The sequence below is a fragment of the Sebastes fasciatus genome, chromosome 15 (genome assembly GCF_043250625.1).
Source record: "Sebastes fasciatus isolate fSebFas1 chromosome 15, fSebFas1.pri, whole genome shotgun sequence".
NCBI classification, from domain to species: domain Eukaryota; kingdom Metazoa; phylum Chordata; class Actinopteri; order Perciformes; family Sebastidae; genus Sebastes; species Sebastes fasciatus.
In genome coordinates, this window is record NC_133809.1 from 22,255,634 (window position 1) to 22,275,802 (window position 20,169).

General features: G+C 40.9%; 3 protein-coding genes across 6 annotated transcripts; 2 read left to right on the plus strand and 1 right to left on the minus strand.

The window, feature by feature from the left end:
• Positions 1 to 1,504: 1,504 nt before the first annotated feature.
• fam167b (family with sequence similarity 167 member B) lies at positions 1,505 to 5,446 on the minus strand. Its single transcript, XM_074660682.1, has 2 exons — positions 4,979 to 5,446; positions 1,505 to 3,834 (listed from the first exon to the last, which is right to left on the minus strand). Exons 1-2 carry the CDS (start codon positions 5,306 to 5,308, stop codon positions 3,571 to 3,573), a joined length of 594 nt encoding a protein of 197 aa, XP_074516783.1. The 5' UTR covers positions 5,309 to 5,446; the 3' UTR covers positions 1,505 to 3,570.
• Positions 5,447 to 6,822: 1,376 nt separating this feature from the next.
• LOC141783363 (myotubularin-related protein 9) lies at positions 6,823 to 14,885 on the plus strand. Of its 4 annotated transcripts, none has more exons than XM_074660620.1 (11): positions 6,823 to 7,374; positions 7,927 to 7,986; positions 8,359 to 8,467; positions 8,664 to 8,739; positions 9,509 to 9,682; positions 9,767 to 9,987; positions 10,080 to 10,241; positions 10,900 to 11,041; positions 12,587 to 12,807; positions 12,907 to 13,058; positions 14,603 to 14,885. In XM_074660620.1, exons 1-11 carry the CDS (start codon positions 7,221 to 7,223, stop codon positions 14,701 to 14,703), a joined length of 1,572 nt encoding a protein of 523 aa, XP_074516721.1. In that variant the 5' UTR covers positions 6,823 to 7,220; the 3' UTR covers positions 14,704 to 14,885. The 4 variants fall into 4 exon arrangements, with proteins under 4 accessions (XP_074516721.1, XP_074516722.1, XP_074516719.1 ...); XM_074660618.1 differs by having other exon boundaries at positions 6,826 to 7,374; positions 8,614 to 8,739; XM_074660621.1 differs by lacking the exon at positions 7,927 to 7,986 and having other exon boundaries at positions 6,825 to 7,374.
• Positions 14,886 to 15,028: 143 nt separating this feature from the next.
• On the plus strand, positions 15,029 to 20,169 carry tdh2 (L-threonine dehydrogenase 2). The gene is made up of 9 exons (XM_074660622.1): positions 15,029 to 15,450; positions 15,563 to 15,748; positions 16,754 to 16,796; positions 16,879 to 16,949; positions 17,070 to 17,219; positions 17,312 to 17,484; positions 17,573 to 17,663; positions 17,763 to 18,032; positions 19,186 to 20,169. Exons 2-9 carry the CDS (start codon positions 15,577 to 15,579, stop codon positions 19,329 to 19,331), a joined length of 1,116 nt encoding a protein of 371 aa, XP_074516723.1. The 5' UTR covers positions 15,029 to 15,450; positions 15,563 to 15,576; the 3' UTR covers positions 19,332 to 20,169.

The window sequence follows — 20,169 nt, forward strand, 5'->3', positions numbered from 1 at the left end:
GCAATCGAATCGAGATGCTACCAATACACAGAACGTTTTCCAACCCTCCCACCCCCACGCTTCACGGTGCAGGTGCTGGCCTCTTTCATGTGAGTGGGTGTGCTTTTGTTTTGTTGCTATTGCTTACTCATGTGCACATTAACTCAGTGTTTAAAGAGGACCTATTACACTGAAAAAAATCATGTGTCTGTGTCCTCCGGTGTCCTCCACTGCTCCTAATAGCATCTGCAAGATTTCACAGACCGGAGGAAAGCAACCAATCAGAGCCGAGCTGGAGTCTGCCGTCTCTGAGCAGCTGTCAATCACTCGCGAACTCCAATCAAACGGTCAAACTAGGCAGCGCTGATCAAATATGAATCAATATTCTGTTACTGTAATGCCTATTTCTCTCCTCAGATGTTTTCAGAAACATCTTGTAGTGTATTGTTTAGCTGTAAAATGAGAAAGTTTGTGACCCGGCAGCAAATGCCTAGATCAGTTGAAGAAATACCAAGCACTGTCCACCAGCCGGAGCAAACTTTCTCATTTCACAGCCGAACAATACACTACCAGATATTCCTGAAAACATTTGAGGAAGAAATAGGCATTACAGTAACAGAATATTGATTAATATTTGATCAGCGCTACCTAGCTTGACCATTTGTTTGGAGTTTGCGAGTGATTGACAGCTGCCTCCGTTGACTGAACAGCCAATAGGAACGCTCTCTCTCTGAAATGACCTGTGATTGGCCAAAGATTTTTTGAAACAGAGCCATGAGGAGGTGCAGAAGTCTAGTTATTTCTCAGAACACTTGAATTACAATATGCTGAAAGGTTATTGTGGAATTTTTGCCTAATGATGCCAAAAATATTCTGCCAACTGCAGCTATAACCAATTCAAATATCATGCATTTTTAAGTGTGTTTAGTTTCAAAACAAACACTCTAGCTTCTGCGATGACATGTGGTATGATATGGGGAAAAGGTCAAGTGAAACTATCTGCAGGGCAGAGCTGAGTGGCATGAGAAATACAAGTCTGCGGAGCTTTATTGTAAAAGCATTCACTGAAGAACGAGGCCTCGAGGTACAATACCTCGACCTCTTTACATTTTCCATATGATATTCATTTCCACTATCGAGGTCTAACGTCACACATGAGGTCATCTGTCAATAGTCCTGGTTGTGCTCTCATTTCACACAGTGGCCGCACTCTGCAGAGGCATATTTGGTTTCTTGTTCGACTAATTACGCCCAACAATGTCTGTGGTTCTGCACATCCCTCTGGGGCCCCATTCTTATGTTAGGATATTACACCGGGTCATGAATGTCTCGTGGCAGGAAAGAAGAGACTATTGTGAAAGATGGCTTCAAGACCAAGGATGGATCTGGTGGAGCATATGGTGACATTTAGCCTAGATAAGGTTGATAGTAGATTAGACATATGCACAGAACCAGAACAAAGTTCTAACCATGTCATAATTCATATTTTAAATGCTAATACAACATAATTTACAAGTGACAGAGATATGGTAAAGTCTCTTTAATATTGTGTTGTACAGTATGTGCAAGAAAACATTTACATTTTAAGGCATTTCTTTTACATACTCATTTGTCAAATAGATACATTCATATTACAGAAGAAGGATTTAGCAATAATAATAGTGTTTTTTGTTTTACATTTAACACAGTTATAACTCAACAAAAATATCTCATTCGTCCTACTTGCTGTTACTAATAATATCAAGCTATATAATAAACCATTTCATCTTATTGGTCACTGTCCAGTTTCCAACCCGTGCTCTGCAGCATCTGGACACGGTAATGGAAAACAAAATGCTTTAGGCACAGCCTCCTGGGTCCTGTCACTGCAGCGCTGAGGCAATAAAGATATATTTGGTTTGTGAAGAAGAGGCGTAAAAATGCTGGAGTGTGACCTTCCACTTCCTTTGAGGATAGTGACAGGGACAGTTCCCCAAATGCAGGCTTCAACAGCTGGAATATGTTGCTGTATTATTTACTTTAAAGTGGTGCTGAACATTTCCTTTATCTGACCAGACGTGCCACCATCATACTTTTTTAATGCACAAAAAATTTATTAGTGATGTAAAGCAGTTATCCCAAAACTTTTTGTCATGTGACCTCTTAAAGGAACAGTGTATAAAATTTCAGGGAAGCATGTTTTCTTTGGAGTATTATCATCCGAAACCAAGAATCATTGCGTTTTCGTTAGCTTAGAATGAGCCCTTCATAAGGAGCGGGTCCTCTTCACGGAGTCCACCATGTTGCTCCTTCGTGTTTCTACAGTAGCCCAGAATGGACAAACCAAACACTGGCTCTAGAGAGAGCCTTTTGCGTTTCTACGTAACCTGAAGGACACCGCAGTTCTCCGACACGCTTGTGAAACTGTGGTAACGCGAGCTGTAGAGTGCAAAACCGCGTTACCCTTATCCGAAAGGGAGCAATGAGTTGAGGGGTATTCAATTGGTTGCAATCTGCAACCACACCCCTAGATGCCCGCCAAATCCTACACACTATACCTTTAAAATTAAACAATATCTAATTGCAACCCCTCATCAATGGATATAACCAGTTCAACCAGAGGGTGGAAGAGGTGAAATTAATTAGTGATTTGCTTAAAAGAAAAAAAAAGGCAATGTTACTACTACTACTACTGTAGAAACATGGCGGAGCAACATAGCGTATAGAGGACCCACTCCCCATTTAGATATGAAAGACTCACTCTCAACTAACAAAAAACACAACAATTCCTAGTTTCAGGTGATTATACACTAATGAAAACAAAGTTATGAATATTCCATGTCTGCTAATAGATCCCCCAAAATGTTACACACTGTTCCTTTAAAATGCAACTTGCAAACCCTCATCACTGGATGTAACCAGTCCAACCAGAGGGTAGAAGAGAATCAATTATTCAGTAATTTGCTAAAAGAAAAAATGGAGAAAAAAAAACTAGCAGAAAATCTTTTTCTGGTTCCGATCTTGTTAATCGCATTACAAACTCACATTTATCTTGCGACCCCTTGTCTGGGCCCTGACCCCTAGGTTGGGAACCACTGATGTAAAGTAGTCTCACCTGTCTAACGTAACTGCGACCATGAAGCTTCTTTTCTGAAGTGAGCTTCTTCTTCTACTCTCCTCACAACTGTTTGGCACTTCTTTGGCACAAGTTAAAATTTGTTTTTACAATACCAAATCATTGGGTATAAGATATAATGCCAATTATGTATCTACCTCTACATCTCAGTGTAGCTCTAAGCCTTCGTCTCTCTACTCTGGTTAACATGGTAAAGCAGAGTCAACAGTAGAGCAGCTCCAACCAGCAGGAAGGTGTGTCTGTATTATAGTAAGGGTGTGTGTGCCCCTACAGGTCTGCACACTGAGGCTTCCCAATGCATGTCAAGCCAAGGTGCACAGTCGTGTTCATTTCCACCCGGGGCACCAATAGCTAGCAGTCACTCTTCACTTCATCAAACAGCTCCCGAGGAGGAAATAAGCCTAAGCCAACACAAACAAGGAGGAGGAGGAAGAGGAGGAGGAGGAGGACATGGGGACATCCAGTATAAGTTTGTTTTAACACAGTGAGAAACGTCTGGAGTTGATGTTCATCTTGGTGAGGCCCAGGTGTTTGAGCGGGCCGGACAGGGCGAAGGCAGCCTTCATGGGGATGTCACACAGCAGGTCCGACTCCTCGCCACACTCCTCCAGCTCGTACGTGGCATCGTCCAGCATCTCCTTGTGGCGGTCACACACCTGCTCCACCTTCAGCCGGTGGATGTCCGCACGCAGACGGATGAGCTGACGGGCCAGGAGGTTGTCCTGGACCTGCATCTCCCTCTGAGGAGGAGGAGGTGGTAGGGGGGGTAGAGGATGGGAGAAAGTGAGCTTCAGTGAGATACCATTATTATTATACCATATTCTATTCTTAATCTTGTTGTGTGCTTGTTCTATCTTTTGCTGCTGGGACTCAGAAATTCCCCCTCTGGGATTAATAAAGTACCTACTTACCTACCTACCTACATACCTACCTACCAGAAAATATGAGGACTTTGAATGGCTCTTATTATAGTTTTTAATCTTCTTATCAAAGTGTGTAAATCACTGGCACGTGGAATATACGGGCTGCAGCCTGAGAGTGTGAGAAAACACACATCTTATTGTTTCACAGACTGTTTGTTTGGACTGTGAGGACTGCATGAAGTCAGTCATCCTACCCCCCACTAAGTTAAGTTAGGCATTCATGAATGCAGCAGATCACCTGAAGAGGCAACTAGAGGTGAAGTAATGAGATAGATATCTATTTCACACACATGCACTGTAAACAATTGCTGTTAATTTACAGCAGGATTTCAACAGTATTAACCTGGTATTGCTAAAAACAGTGCTTTACTGTTAATACAAAAGAAAACCTGTTAAATTACGCTCATAGGCCGTTTTTTAACTGAACTATAATGCATTCTTAAAAAACAGCACTTTACTGCTGATCAACTGTCTAAAGTATCATCAGTAACAGTTTCATGCAGTATTTTTTTTAATTCTGGGACCTGATCTGCACATGTGAGGCTTGTACATTGTACATGATTGTAAAATCAGTGAATTAGCTCTGTTGTTCTGGTTTGCATTCTGTGCTTGTAGCCAGCTATAGATATACATTTTGGGAAAAGTGTCAACAAGTCTATTATAGCCTTTTTCCTAACAAGTGCCTTTAATTGTATTTAGTGTGACTATTCCTATGTCTGTAACCTGCTAAGTCTATTCATCTAGGCAAAAAAATAATCAGTATAATAATGTTAATTTTACAGTAACATAAAGGCAACCCTGCTGCCAGTTCTTTACTGTTATTTTTCTGGGAAATTCTTAACAGTGTGCATAGGGAACTTCGGAAATCATTTTGGGTTTGACAAAGCTGTATAACAATGGATATCATATAATTTTCCAGTATAATAGATTGATTTTGGTTCAAATAAATTGCTCCACTCACCAGCTCTTTTCTCAGAAAGTCCAAAGCATCATCAATAGTGTCAAAGCCACAGATGTTGCGCACAACCAGCTCTGAGTTCTCATCTCTCATAAGTTCAGGCACGGAGACTACTTGTCCTTCAGAGTCCGGTGCAGGGCTGTCTTCTTCTCCTGCTGCTGCTGCTGGGTGACTACTCTCCTCCTTCCACGGTGAACTCTGGACGCGCTCCTGCCACTCCACATAGGAAGGTCTGCGCGTCTGCAGCTTCAGCTTCTCTGTGAGCGCCTTCACGTTGTCCAGATCCTCGGTGTCAACCTCGGAGGACTCCTCTCCAAGCTCTTTAAAATCCATCGCACTGCAGTCTTTGGTGAAGTTCTTCTTTCTGGTGTGGCAACTTGGCTATAAGAGCGCAACAGGTCGCTCCTCACCTCCTTTATACTGAAGGAGAACAGGAGCAGTGACCGCCCATCAGGCACAGGACACACTGGAGAGGCTGGATCATTTACAGCCTGTAAGGAAGACACATTTCCTTGGACTTCCTCAAAACATAACAAAAAAAAGTTTTATTGTGTTTAAACTCAGTGGTGGAAAGTAACACTACAGTTTAAAGGCAGCTACTTTATATATATAATGTTACTTTATACATCTACTTCACCAGTGGAGGAAGAAGTATTCAAATCCTTTAATTAAGTCAAAGTATCATTACAATAGTGATAGAAATACTCCATTATAAGTAAAAGTCCTGCATTCAAATATTAATGTGTAAGAAGCATTTTAATCGATGTGGGGATACTTTATATTGCTGGGAGGTTAAATCTATTACAATGACTTGTATTCATTCGCCTGTCATGTGTTTTGTATGTGAAATCTGCAATCAGCAAATTAACTACAGTTAGTCAAATAAATGTAGTGGAGTACAAAGAATATTTCCCTCTGAAATATAATGGAGTATAAAAAAGCATAAAATGGAAATACTCAAGTAAAGTACAAGTACTTCAAAGTTATACTTAAGCGGGCTACATTAGTACTTGGTTACATTCCACCACTATACACAAAATTTCAGAGGGAAATATTGTACTTTTTCCAAGGGCTACATTTATCTTAGTGCTTTAGTTACTAGCTGTTTTACGGATAAACATGTTACATACAAAACTGATCAACTAATCAGTGAAAATGTGATGCAAAAAAATAAACTAACAACAATATAAAAAATAAGTTAAATGTAGAAACACTGAAATACTGCTTGCACATCTGTAATACCAATACAATACAATACAATAATATAATACAATATAATACAATATAATATAATATAATATAATATAACATAACATAATATAATATAATATAATGTAACATAATATAATGTAATGTAATGTAATATAATGTAAGGTAAAGTAATATAATATAATATTATATTATATTATATAGTATAATATGATATAAAATAAAATAAAATAATATAATGTAATATAATATAATAAAATACAATATTATATTATATAGTATAATATCATATAATAATATAATATTACTGTATAATACTTTGCAATGGGCATTCTGCATATGAGTGCCTTTACTTTTACATTTAGCTGCTGATAATAGCCTGCAATTACAAAGTTAACTATTAAAAGTAGTGCCTTTACCTGTGATTGTATTTTACATTGTGGCACTGCCACTCATACTAAAGTAAAATACTCAAATACTTCTTCCACCCCTGCACACTAAAGCCACACTAAAGGCTGGTGGTGATTTAAGACCTGCAGCTTTCTGCATTTGAGCATGCTGCCATCTAGTGGTCATGTATCATATAACAAGCACATCACTGCCTCCACTGCCTCTCTCCCCCTCAAATGTGCAAAACTTTTTTTTACCAGCAAGATGTGACACATGTCGGTGCTGCTGCTACTGCTTCTCAGGAAATGTGCACTTCCGTCTTCTGTCATCTCGAGCAAAAACACATCTTCTTTTCCAGTGCAGTCTCGATGGTGTAGCAACATCTGGGCCTGGCTATGATCAGAGAAAAATGAATCTATTTATAGGCTCTTTATCAGAGAACAAACAGAGCGCAACTGCTGCTACCCAGAGAGAGAAGAGAGAAGAGAGAGAGAGAAGAGAGAGAGGAGGGAGCTTTCGTTTTCTCTCTAGAGAGGCGAGGGAAGTGATTTGGCCGCTTGTGCAGTGAGAAGGTGAGAAGTTGAGCAGTGCTCAGTGGAGGTGTTTTGCTTTGTGATGGAGTTTTCTGAGCACATCAAGACCGCCAATGTGGAGGAGGTTGAGCTCCGGCAGCAGCTCCAGCCGCCGTTCAGAGGCACCCTGTGCATCACCGGTCACCACCTGCTCTTCTCGGACAGGGAGGAGGGCAGCTGTCGGCAGGTCCTGCTGCTCCTTAGGAACATCGATGCCATTGAGAAAAGGTGAGAGAGTGTGAAATCACTGCAACAATATATACATCTTTATCAAGTAGTTTAGTTGAGCATTGCATCATGAAATGTTTTTTTTGTTTCACACATATAAAAAAGACAATAAAATGCACTACAATAGCAATAAATCTACTAAACAGTTTCTGTAGCAGCAATATTTTGTTCAGATAAGTTGGAAAAGCACTTGCCCAAACAATATTACATTATGTTAAATATGGATAAATTAAACTATGATATAATGTTAACAGACGTGTACAACATTTTTTTTGATTTGGTGAAATGATAGATATAAAATAGTAGTATACAGCTTCTATTTGTTTCCATAAATGCCTGATTCATCAGAATTCAATTAACAGCTTTAAAGATGTATTTCATTGCTTAAAAATTACAGTATTTAATAAGGGTGTATGGATCTTTTTATTCTAAGGATTATAATCACAAACAATTAACCACACTAATCAACACAGTTAATCAACACCAAAGTTGTCTTGAATGTCTAATAAATTAATGTCTAATTCCATTATTCCTCAAATCTTTTTTAACCAGTGTGGAAAACGTTTTGGCCTGCTCCGGCCTCTTCTCTAACGCAGGCCGCAGTCAAAGCAGGTTGGACATCATATGTGTTGCCATGTGTCTGCTGCTCTCTTTGCCCACAGTGCTGAGGGAGGAAATTTGCTAACAAAATTACAGCAACTCTCTTTTCTTATCACCAAACCGTGTTTGCTTGCTACTAACAGCTTTTTTCTTAACTTGCTGAAACCACTTTATGTATTTTTGGTCAGCAACAGAGAGTAAGGGGTTGCACACCCCAAACAAAGAAAGAACCCTAACTGGTTTCACCTTCCTTTTCTGCTGCAAGTCCAACTCTCTGCACTGCTAGAGTCAAAACACGAGGCGTCAAGGGAGGAAGTGGACAATGTGGTATTGTTTGCATTGTTTTGCAATAAGAAACAAAATCGTGTGTGTGTGTGTGTGTAGGATGTCTGGATCCTCAGGGACGATTACCATCAAGTGTAAAGATCTGCGAGTGCTCCAGCTTGACATCCCAGGCATGGAGCGGTGTCTCAACATCGCACGCTCTATCGAGGTATAATAAATAATGTAATAATCCTACCCAGCCCTGAAACATAACAAGAAATCATTTTTTCCGTCTTACGATGAGATCATTCATCCTGTCTTTGAATACAGCGTTTTTCACAGTGCTTTACATCTGATAACATTCTCTTTCTCCAGACCCTGTCCTGTCTGGACGCTGTGTCGGAGATGTATCCTTTCTTTTACAGACCTTCTGACGTCAGCCTGCAGGACCAATGGGGTCTCTCGTCGCCTGAAAAGCACTACAGTCAAATGAAGGAACTTGTAAGCAACATATAAAACTCTGTATCTTATGAACTTGTTTCTGCTGCACACAAGGATGTAATCACACATCCATAAACTAACAACTCATCCCAAAAGTGATCCAACAACCGCATGACAGGAAAGTGCCAGGAAAACTGAAAGCAGGGGTCAAGATTCAGGATATCCCCGTTGCTTAGCTTTCATTTGTTTTCCCTTAACTTCAGAATGTGCTGTACACAGCTGGAATACGTGCTTAATAGACGGACGGTCTTCCTCTGGGAATAGCATGTTGCTATGGTGAAGGGTGGACCCTGAGGGCAGCATTGTTTTATACACAATGTTTCCAGAACATGTAGATATCTTTAGTTTTCATCAGGCTGGCCTGGTGACTGTCTCTCAGTCTGGCCTCTTATACGGAGTGACAGATGGAAAATCAAGAGTGAAAGTTTATCTGCCCTCTAGGTTTTTTAAGCATGAACAAAATCAGCAATGAGCAAGTGCTGTATGCAGAGGAAGGTGGACTCACCCATGTTAGAGCTGTTTCCTGTAACTTTCTTTTGACATGAAGCCGTTACAGACCAAACTCCCTATGTTCGAAAGAAACACAGCAAAAGTGCCCTCTTGGATGCCCCTATGGTAGGAAACCCTCGAGGTAGCCCGTCCAGTGGAGAAAACGGGATAAATTGTCCTCTAGAGTGCCCTTCCAGAAGAGAAAACATGATAAAGTGTCTTCTAGGGTGTTCTTCCAGTGGAGAAAAACATCATCATCCTCTCTCTCCTCTGTTTGCAGCATGATAGGTGGAGGTTGAGCTTTGTGAACAGAGACTACTCGGTGTGTCCATCTTACCCTCCGGCTGTCATCGTCCCCAAGAGCGCAGATGATGAAATGCTGGAGAAGGTGGCCAAATTCAGACAGGGCGGACGCTTCCCTGTCCTCTGCTACTACCACAGGAAGAACGGCACGGTGAGGTGTTTTCATGTGTCTCTCCACTGCTGCTAGCCCTACAGTTCATACATGCAACTAAACAATTCTACGATAACTTTTCAGGTAATCATGCGCTGCAGTCAGCCGCTGACGGGAGCCAATAGGAAGCGCTGCAAGGAAGACGAAGGCCTCCTCCAGGCTGCTATTGACGGCTCAGACAAAGGTTACATCATTGACACACGCTCCACTCAGCAGGCGCTGCAGGCCCGGATGACAGGCGGAGGAGGGTTCGAGTCCAAATCGTGTTATAGCAACTGGAAGAGGCTGAACAGACAGATGGAGAGGTGTGTGTGTGTGTGTGTGTGTGAAAAGTGTTTTATGATACTGATACGTCCCATCAAACTAACCCCCCTCACCTCATTGTCTTCATATACAGGGGTAAAGCGCTGCAGGAGAGTCTAATCAAACTGGTGGAGGCCTGCGGTGACGAGTACAATAACATGGACCGTTGGCTTAGTAAGCTGGAAAATTCAAAGTGGCTGTCTCACGTTCAAACTGCCCTGTCGACTGCTGGCCTGCTGGCGGAGTGTGTGGAGAGGTAGGAAGTAAAATCTTGTCTATAAGGGCAGTTTGCCACATGACTTTTTACCTCTAACTATAAAATTAGGGCATATGCAACCCCACCTAGACTGATCCCTACTGGGTATATTTGATACCTACTGTTAACCTGATTTTGGCATTGTGTATAGGGCTGGACTAACCCTTGAGATTATAAACATGCATAAAACACACCAAACCTTTAGGAAAATGCTTCTTATTCAGTAACAAATAACATGACAATCAACAATACTGTCAAATAACAGAATCCTTAAAAATGAAAGCCTTTAATTAAACCTAAAGATACTGTTTACTACCGAAGCTCCAGAGTCCAACAAATGGTATTCGGAACAGAGAAAATTGTATATATTGTACATATTTGCCCAATATTGTTATCTTTGATGCTTTGTATTTGCACTCTTCCCACTTTGTATTGCAACTGCTGCACAGCAATTTCCCTTGAGATAAATAAACTTTAATCTAATCGTTTTATCTTATCTTATCTACATGCATGAGGATAACATAACAAATAATGCGAGCACCAGCGAAGACGCCTCTAACTCATTTAAAGCGTGTCAAATAAATGCATGTATGTATTTTTTTAATGCATGTAGAGGAACAGGACTGTACTGTAGTATATCCATTGCTTTTTGTTCCAGGGACGGCCATTCGGTTCTGGTTCACGGCTCTGAAGGGACAGACTCGACTTTGCTCATCAGCACTCTGGCTCAGCTCATCATGGACCCGTGCTGCCGCACACTGGAGGGCTTCCTGGCTCTGCTGGAGAGGGAGTGGGTACAGGTCAGTGTGTGGAAAGCACCTAAATGTCTCATTTACAAAGACTTGTGGGAGTACATCTTGGTCATTCTGTAGGTTTTAGAAAAAAATACAAATCCTCAAATAGATTGAGACACATGAACATAGAATCAGTAGCACAGAGTCACTTCATCCAAAAAATAAGAATGTATTTTTTATTTTCTATCCTTCAGATACAGAATGCCCTCGCTATGATTTTTTTTTGCACAGCTTTGTGCTTACAAATAATCTTATCTTATTAAATAAAGCTCAATGTTTAGGTTAAGGCTTTCAGTAAAGTTAAGAATTTAAATCAAAAGGAGGCCCTCAAAAAAACAGTACAAAGTGAAAAATTGTATTACTTTTGACATTTGCAGTTTTGCTGCTGAGCTGTTCTTTAGCACAATCTCACATGTGGTTATGACCAAATCTCTTGCTCAAAGGATATTGCTCCACACTCTACCCTTAACAGGAAATGTCTTCAGGAAAAAAAAAAATCATCAGTATGCTGCATGTAGCGGACATGGATGTAACACAACGTGCTTCTTGTCACCGTTTGCCCCCGGTGACTCTGTTTCAAAACGTTTCCCTTCTCCAACAATTCTACCTCCAGTGCAGCATTTCTCCAAATTTTAGGGGAACTCATTTTTTCTCATCATCATCCTTAAATATTTTATAATCCACAAGTGCTCACTGTTTGTAAGCTCTCTTGGCTAAAAAACATCATTCTGTTCACCAGGGGTTCTTAAACTTATCAATGAAAGGTCAACATCTGATTTTTATTCAAGGTCAGAGGTCAAGATTGATTGATTGGCAATAACAAAATAACCTCATAATGTATTGTATCCATAACACGATTAGAGATGGATATTGTATCATTTTATTCATACTATTACTCTTATCGGTTCTTTTTCATTACAAAATAATAGTTTTTTAATATACTATTTTAAAAAAAATTTCATCAATAACAGGATTAGAATTTATTTATGTTTTAAATATAATTAACTGTTGTTTCTAGAGCAGCAACAGTAGTGTTTACAACAGCAAAGTCACTATATAAACTCAGCGTGATATTAAATTACACCAAAACGTTAAAAAGTAAAGATAAAAGAACCGATAACGTCGGTCTTTGATAATTTACCACCGTTGCCCGTTAAATACCGGGTTTCGGTACCCATCCCTAAACTCTGGGGCTGTGTCTGGATTTTGACAAGCCCTGGTCTACACACAAGAACAATGGAACAATATTTCAAATTTGACAGACCAACCAAATAACCAACAAAAAATTAATATTAACGCTGACATCTCATGTTCAATTAAAACAGAAGATAAAATCATATGGAGGAAAGTAGTTGTTCACGTTTTACAGTTAATCAAATAGAAAAGACTGAAGTACATTGACCAACCAAGTTGTACAAATTGATCGATAAGGTAAGTGATAATATTTCAACTGTGCACCAGCAAGAGCCCCATTTAATAAGCTGGAGTGGACACAGACAGTACAGTGTGTACTGTATGCATGTATATATAAAGAAGTGTCCTTCCCTCCAGGCAGGACATCCATTCCAGCAGCGGTGTGCCCACTCAGCCTACTCCCACTCCCGTCTCCAGCAGGAGTCCCCGGTCTTCCTGCTGCTGCTGGACTGCGTGTGGCAGCTGTGGCGTCAGTTCCCCCTGGCGCTGGGCTTCTCTGAGGCGCTGCTCCTGAGGCTGGCCACCGAGGCCTACGCGTCTGACTATGGCACCTTCCTGTGTAACAGCCACCAGGAGAGGTCAGTCGGATGTCTCGTCATGACTTGGCATTGATTGCTGAAGCAAAACTCATCAGTTTCATTCTTTCAAACTATCTTTGCATCACTCTTCTCTCCCAGGTGTGCTCTGGGAGTGACGGAGAACACTCACTGTTTGTTCCAGGCCCTGTTGAGGCCCAGAGAGAGAGACTGCTACTCCAACCCCCTGTATGAGCCAACTGAGCTGGCAATCTGGCCCTCAGTCCACCCTCAGTCCCTGCAGCTTTGGAGAGGTGAGCTTTTGAATCACAATCAGGTTTTTTTTTATTTTAGCTTTGGCCTTCCCATGTCATTGTAATTTAGTTTTCAGAGTGAATTTGCTAGTTTTAGTTTCAGTTTTTCAGAGAGGTTTAGTTTTAGTTTTTATATTAGTATACATTTCTTTTATATAGTTTTAGTTTTACTTTTAGTTTATGTTAGGGCCAGGTATACTGTCTCAGAAGTATGTAGCTATGTACTGTACATACAAAATATATGGTTGGAGAACTGTGTAGGGATGGCCATGCTGTTTAATGTTTAATCTTTGCGCTACTTTAGTGAAGCAATTGCGGCATAGCGCCATCTCCTGGTAGTTCAAGTCCGTTCAATTTCTGTGATTCAATGTCACGAGAGTTGACGTGAATTTATGCCGTCTCCTTTTTACGGTAGTGATATATTATAGCTAAAAAACTAACACTGAAATTAATTTACGTTCATTTTTATTTTATTTTATTTGTTTTTTAACCAGGCTATATCGTTTCAGTGTAGGTTTAGCGTTTCTTAAAGGACCAGTGTGTAGCATTAAGGGGGATCTATTGGCAGAAATAGAATATAAAGTTAATAAGTGTGTTTTCTAACCAAGAACGGACAAACCAAACACTGGCTCTAGATAGGGCCATTCGCGTTTTCGCGTCGGCGACCATAGTTTTCCTACATGTTTGGCACACTGGAAAAGTGACAGTTGGTTGCAGTCCGCAACCTCACCACTAGATGCCACCAAATCCTACACACTGCACCTTTAAAGGACCAGTGTGAAGCATTTGGGGATCTATTGGCAGAAATGGAATATATTTATAAGTATGTTTTCTTTAGTATATAATCACCTGAAAATAAAAAATCTGTATGTTTTCGTTACCTTAGAATGAGCCGTTTATGTCTACATAGCGACCAGGTCCTCTTCACAGAGTCCGCCATGTTGCACCACCATGTTGCAACAGTAGCCCAGAACAGACAAACCAAACACCGTTAACTTTTCCTGCTTGGGCCGGAGTTGATAACGTTACTCACTGCCGTCGTGGCCGCTCTCTCTCTCTTTCTCTCTTGCTTCACCACTCACTTCCCAGGTACACACACTCTACGCACTGGCTCTGCTCCAAATGGCTCTAGGTAGGGACATTCGCGTTTTTCGCGTCGGCCACCGTAGCTCTCTAACACGCATAGCACACGGGAGAGGCTTCAGTTGGTTGCAATCTCCTCACCTCACCGCTAGATACCGCCAGATCCTACACACTGGACCTTTAAAGGACACTGTTTTTATTTAGTTTCAGTTTACTAATAATAGTTTTTCATAGCTTATTTTCATTTTAGTTTTGGTTTACTATAATAACCCTGACTCGAACATGATCTCTATTTTTTTTTACCTGTAGTTAGTATCAGCAGTGATGCTCGTTCAATATTCTAATGTAAGCCCAATGCTTTCATTATATAGACTTTTAAGCCTACAGTGTTGCTAACTTTGATGATTCTAGGATTTAATTTCAAGCGTTGATGCTGACTCAAGCCCATGTCTCGTCCTAAGGCTTTTTTCTGAGGTGGACGCCACAGAATCGCCACCTTGAAGAGGCTCAGGAGGAAATAAGGAACATGGTCATCGAGTGGGGCAAGCTGGCGATCAGCTGATGCACGAAGAAGTGAAGATGTTCAGCCTGAACATGTAGAGCATGTTTTAAGGAGGGATGTAACCAATGTGCAATGCCTTTTGACTCTGGAAATGTTATTTCAGAATTTTTGACAACCTACTGTGTTTTAATGTACATTAATGTGATTTTTTATTATTTTATAAAAAAATTGTATAAGAAAAATAATTGTTGATGTCATTTGAGGCTGTTTATCCCTCTATATTTTCACACCATATTTTAGTTCTTTAAAATCTACTTAAGGAGTGTTATATTTTTTTCATGTTTTGCATATTTTTTTTTGTATTTTCTGACATATATTTACCCATAGATATTATCAATAGAAGAAGGCTGTATAACTGACACACCTCCCTGTCCTGTTAAGCTCAGCTAAACACCCTTCACAATGCAAATCCCCGTGCACTGCAAGTCAGCATGTTTTCACACAGCAAAGCTGGAGACTGTAGTCCTGTTCAGTCAAGAGCCACGAGCCCTGGTGATTACACAAAGTGGAAAAGAACCACATAGCCCAGCATGACTCTCTACTCCTGCTTATTTATCCAGTGGTCATTGGGTGAACTGAGACACTGACCAATAGGATGGGAATCTTTTAACACTTAAATGCCTCGAAAACTGTCGTATCTGCTCTTGATTCGTAATTTAGTTCAGAGGAATAGTTCTACTAAGTTGCATCAGCTGGTTTTGGACCAAGAATCATCTGTTTGGGATTTCTGATTTTCTCAGCACACAGGTAAACATTATTTTCTGTATTTAAGTTGTGTCTAATGTTATTTTAACACAGCTTGTATATGCACCAGTGATATTTAAGTTCTATATCCAATGTCCAATTTTACTTTTCCAAGGACTGCTGTTGGGCATGCAATCGGGGGTCTTTGTGCCCGCCGCGGCTGCGGTGGGCCTGTTTTGCCGAGGTTGTTTCAGCAGAGTGCACAGCCTGAGCTGTTTGCCTAGGCAGATGAGCAGGTGGAACAGCAGGGAGACCTGCAGCACCCCATCTCCTCAGGAAAACCCCCGCATCCTCATCACGGGTAATACAGTTTATTTTCTGTCATGTACTCACAACAGCTAACGATGGAAAGAAAGTTGGACTTTTACACAAACACTGAACCTGTGGAAGCTACCATTGTTTTCTTTGTTCATTGTTCACTTTCACTGTGCAGCCACTGTTTTGTACAATTGGCCACAGAGCAGTTACAATAGGGGTTAAGTGCCTTGCTTAAGGGCACCTTTTAAAGTGCCACTACACCCATTTTCAAAATTCATACATGTTATTCCTATGGTCTGAGACAGTCCAAAAAATGTTAGAAAACAAGAACACGTCTCTTCCAAATCCAAAAACTAGAGTGCTAAAACTCAAATTTGAGATGTCATAGGGTATAACGTGTGGAACCGTTCCATAGACAATTAATTGGTAATGGTATAGGTTACCCTGCTTCACAACTGAGAACACTACAATAGAATAAAGCTCATTTGGATATAAACTTTATACCCTATGATCACAAGTTTGAGACTTACTTCTCTGGTTTCTGGGTTTGAGAGAGAGTAGCTCATGTTCACACATATTGATTGAACTTTTCTAGGCCATGGAAATAACATATTGGAATTCTTAATTTAGGTGATGTCCCCCTTTAAGGGAGCTGAGAGAAACAGATCCTGTGGTTCAATGAAATCAAATGCAAGAGAGTCCCTAGGGAGGATTCACACTGTGGCATTATTGGCATGAGTGGAACACTAGACACGTGTGCTGTCGCTTTTTTCTTTTCGAGTTGTTTTCACTCTGTGCACCAGCAGCAGGACCCCATTTTGACTCATCACAAAAGGGTGCATGCAGACAGTGCTGGTGACATAAAAGAGCCAATGAGTGACTGCAGGGGAGAATAATAGCCCGCTGTCACTTTTTGTTCCAGGATAAAGCTTTGTGGAACAAAACAAAAAGCTGAAGCATGGTGCACCAAAAACATTGGTTCATACCAAACTTCCAAATATTGTTTTGACTGGACAGATAAAATCTTAAACGGTGTCTCTGTGTGCAGGTGGTCTCGGGCAGTTAGGTGTGGGGCTGGCGGATATACTGAGGTGAGACACACAGAAATTCCTGAGACGTTAAAGCTTGTCAAAGTGTTTGAGATTTGAACATAATATCTCTATTAATGTCTAGGAAACAGTACGGAACGGAGAATGTAATCCTGTCGGACATCAAGAAGCCTCCGCCTCATGTTTTCAACAGTGGTATGCAAAACCAAAATCATGTTTTACATTCATCTCCAATTTAGACTATTTCCCCACTGTTTAAATCATTAGTTACTTTCTTTTAATCGATCTCTCCACCTTCTTCTCTTTCCCCATCAGGCCCATTTGTATACGCTGATGTGTTGGACTACAAAAATCTGCGAGAACTGATTGTAAACAACCGCGTCACTTGGATGGTCCACTACAGCGCTCTGCTCAGTGCTGTGGGCGAAGCTAATGTGGCTTTGGCACGCAAGATCAACATCACGGGTCTGCTGAATATACACACCATTTACTTGTACTGTCTTTTTAGGGATTATTATGTTTAAACTCCCTCGTTGGGTGTTCTGCTGTCCATCTAGGCCTTCATAACGTGCTGGACTTGGCTCTAGAGAACTGCCTGCGGCTCTTTGTCCCCAGCACGATCGGTGCGTTTGGTCCCTCTTCTCCACGTGACCCGGCCCCTGACCTTTGTGTCCAAAGACCTCGAACCATCTACGGCGTGTCCAAAGTGCATGGAGAACTGATGGGGGAGGTGTGTCTATCTCAAAGCTATCTTTAAATGCATGTAGTATTCTGAAATATCGATTTTGTAAAAACATCTCAATACTCTTTTTCTTTAGTATCTCCATCATAAATATGGTCTGGACTTCCGCTGCCTGCGGTACCCAGGAGTGATATCGGTCAACACGCCCCCCGGAGGAGGAACCACAGGTATTGCATCACCTCACATCTGCACATGCTACATCATATTCGGCACAATCAGCTCGTTGTTATATGGACTAAACACTTCCGGACCTCTTGTCTTCACAGACTATGCGGTTCAAATCTTCCACGATGCTCTCAGCACAGGCCACCACGAGTGCTACCTGCGTCCCGACACACGTCTTCCCATGATGCATATCTCTGACTGCCACCGTGCCACGGTGGAGTTCATGCAGGCTCCGGAGTGCCAGCTGTCTCTGCGCACCTACAACATCGCCGCCATGAGCTTCACTCCAGAAGAGGTGGCCCGAGAGATCCGCAAGCACCTCCCTCACCTCAAGGTCACCTACAATCCTGACTCTGTTCGCCAGACCATTGGTACGAGGTGGTGCACATGCCTACACACAGCACCTTTGTTGATTATACATCTTATTGCGATGTTTTCAATTAGTTAAAAACATTATACTGGTTGGCAAAATTGGGATCCAAATCTAACTGACACAAATCCAGCTTTGTTTAACGAATATATTGAGACTTAGATTAGAAGTCACAATTTTTTACGTAACCGTGACAAAAACGGCATGAACTGATGATTTTCTCATTTGCTCAAGGAGAGATTTATCATTCATGTCATGGAAGATAACATATTGACATGTTAACGTGTGTGGCATTTTAAGAAAAAATGCTACATCTGTAAGGTTTTTAGGTCTCATGATCTTTTCTTGGATTTATTTTTACTTTAAGTTTTATTTTGTTTTATTTTTAAATGATTTGTGGTATTCATATTGATATCTTTAAAGGAACAGTGTGTAGGATTTCAGGGATCTATTGGCAGAAATGTTAAATTAATAGGTATGTTTTCTCTAGTGTATAATCACCTGAAAATGATAATTGTTGTGTTTTCGTTACCTTAGAATGAGCCATTTATAGCTACATGCAGGACGGGCCGCCACGTTTCTACAGTAGCCCAGAACGGACAAACCAAACACTGGCTCTAGATAGGGATATTCACGTTTTCACATCGGCGACCATAGTTTTCCTACACACTTGGCACACTAGAAAAGTTACAGTTGGTTGCAATCTGCAACCTCACCACTAGATGCCGCCAAATCCTACACACTGCACCTTTAAAGGACCAGTGTGATGCATTTAGGGGTTCTATTTGCAGAAATGGAATATGATATTTATAAGTATGTCTTTTCTTTTGTGTACCTGAAAATTAGAATTGTGTTTTTGTTACCTTAGAATGAGCCGTTTATATCTACATAGGGAGCGGGTCCTCTTCACGGAGTTGACTGTCATGTTTCTACAGTAGCCCAGACTGGACAAACTAAAAACTGTCTCTAGAGAGGGCCATTCGCGTTTTCATATTTTCACCATAGTTCTCCGACACGCTTAGCACACGGGAGAAATTTCAATTGGTTGCAATCTCTAACCTCACCACCAGATGACGCCAAATCCTAAACACTGCACCTTTAATGTAAACCGATGTGATGGAAGTAATGTGGTCATCTTGCTTGTCACTTTGCAGCCGACAGCTGGCCCGTGAGGTTTGATGACTCCAATGCCAGGAGAGATTGGGGCTGGGCGCCGGCCTTCAGGCTTGAGGAGCTGGTGTCAGACATGCTGCGCTCCATTCGAGAGAAGAGGACAAACGAGGGTTTGCCAGTCAGCTAGCGAAACCTGCTCCACGAAGACTGGCCAATGCTCTCTACTCCTGACTCTCCACCGCCTGCATTTTACCAACGACACACTTTCTTTCACTTCACTTTCACATGTTTTCAACCAGTATCCTCCGTTACTCTGGTACATTACAGCAATGAGCCAGGGACTGTCTGTAAAGTAAAGTAGGAATTCTCAGTCAGATGCTCTCAATATACAGTGGACAGTGGGACGTCTTACACATGCACTCAAACACACACATCTCAGTCTCTTTCAGGGAACAATATGCTGTCAAACCTTCTCTTCATCTTTGTTGTTTTTAATTGTTACCATGGTATAAGCATCACTTTACACATGTTGCCTCAGACGGAACAGAAAAAGACTTTTAGAGATTTTCTCATGTTAATCGCATCAATGGACAGCAACAGTCTGTTACAATGTCTATGAAAATGTCTAATACAATATGGACCAGTTGCACATTTAGAGGAACAAATCTGTACACTTTGATTCCAGGATCATCTGAAATGGTTGGCTCAGTTAGCTTTGGACTGTAATGACTCACCACGTATTCTGGCTGTTTTAAAAGGCAGTCTTTTTTAGTACAGTCTATCAACTGAATATCACACATTGTATACAACTCTACTACCCTTGCTGTGGCATCTAACAGTAAGCCTTTATTTTGCTAACAGTGTGATTGATTTGGTTATGAATGTGCACCAATAATAATTTCTTATTATATTATTACAAGGTTGGCAAGTATGATAATAAATGAAGCCTTATTTACTGTAGATTACTTAGGAAAGCAATGTATAAAAAATGCAGTGTACTTTGAATCAGACTTTGAATAATAAAA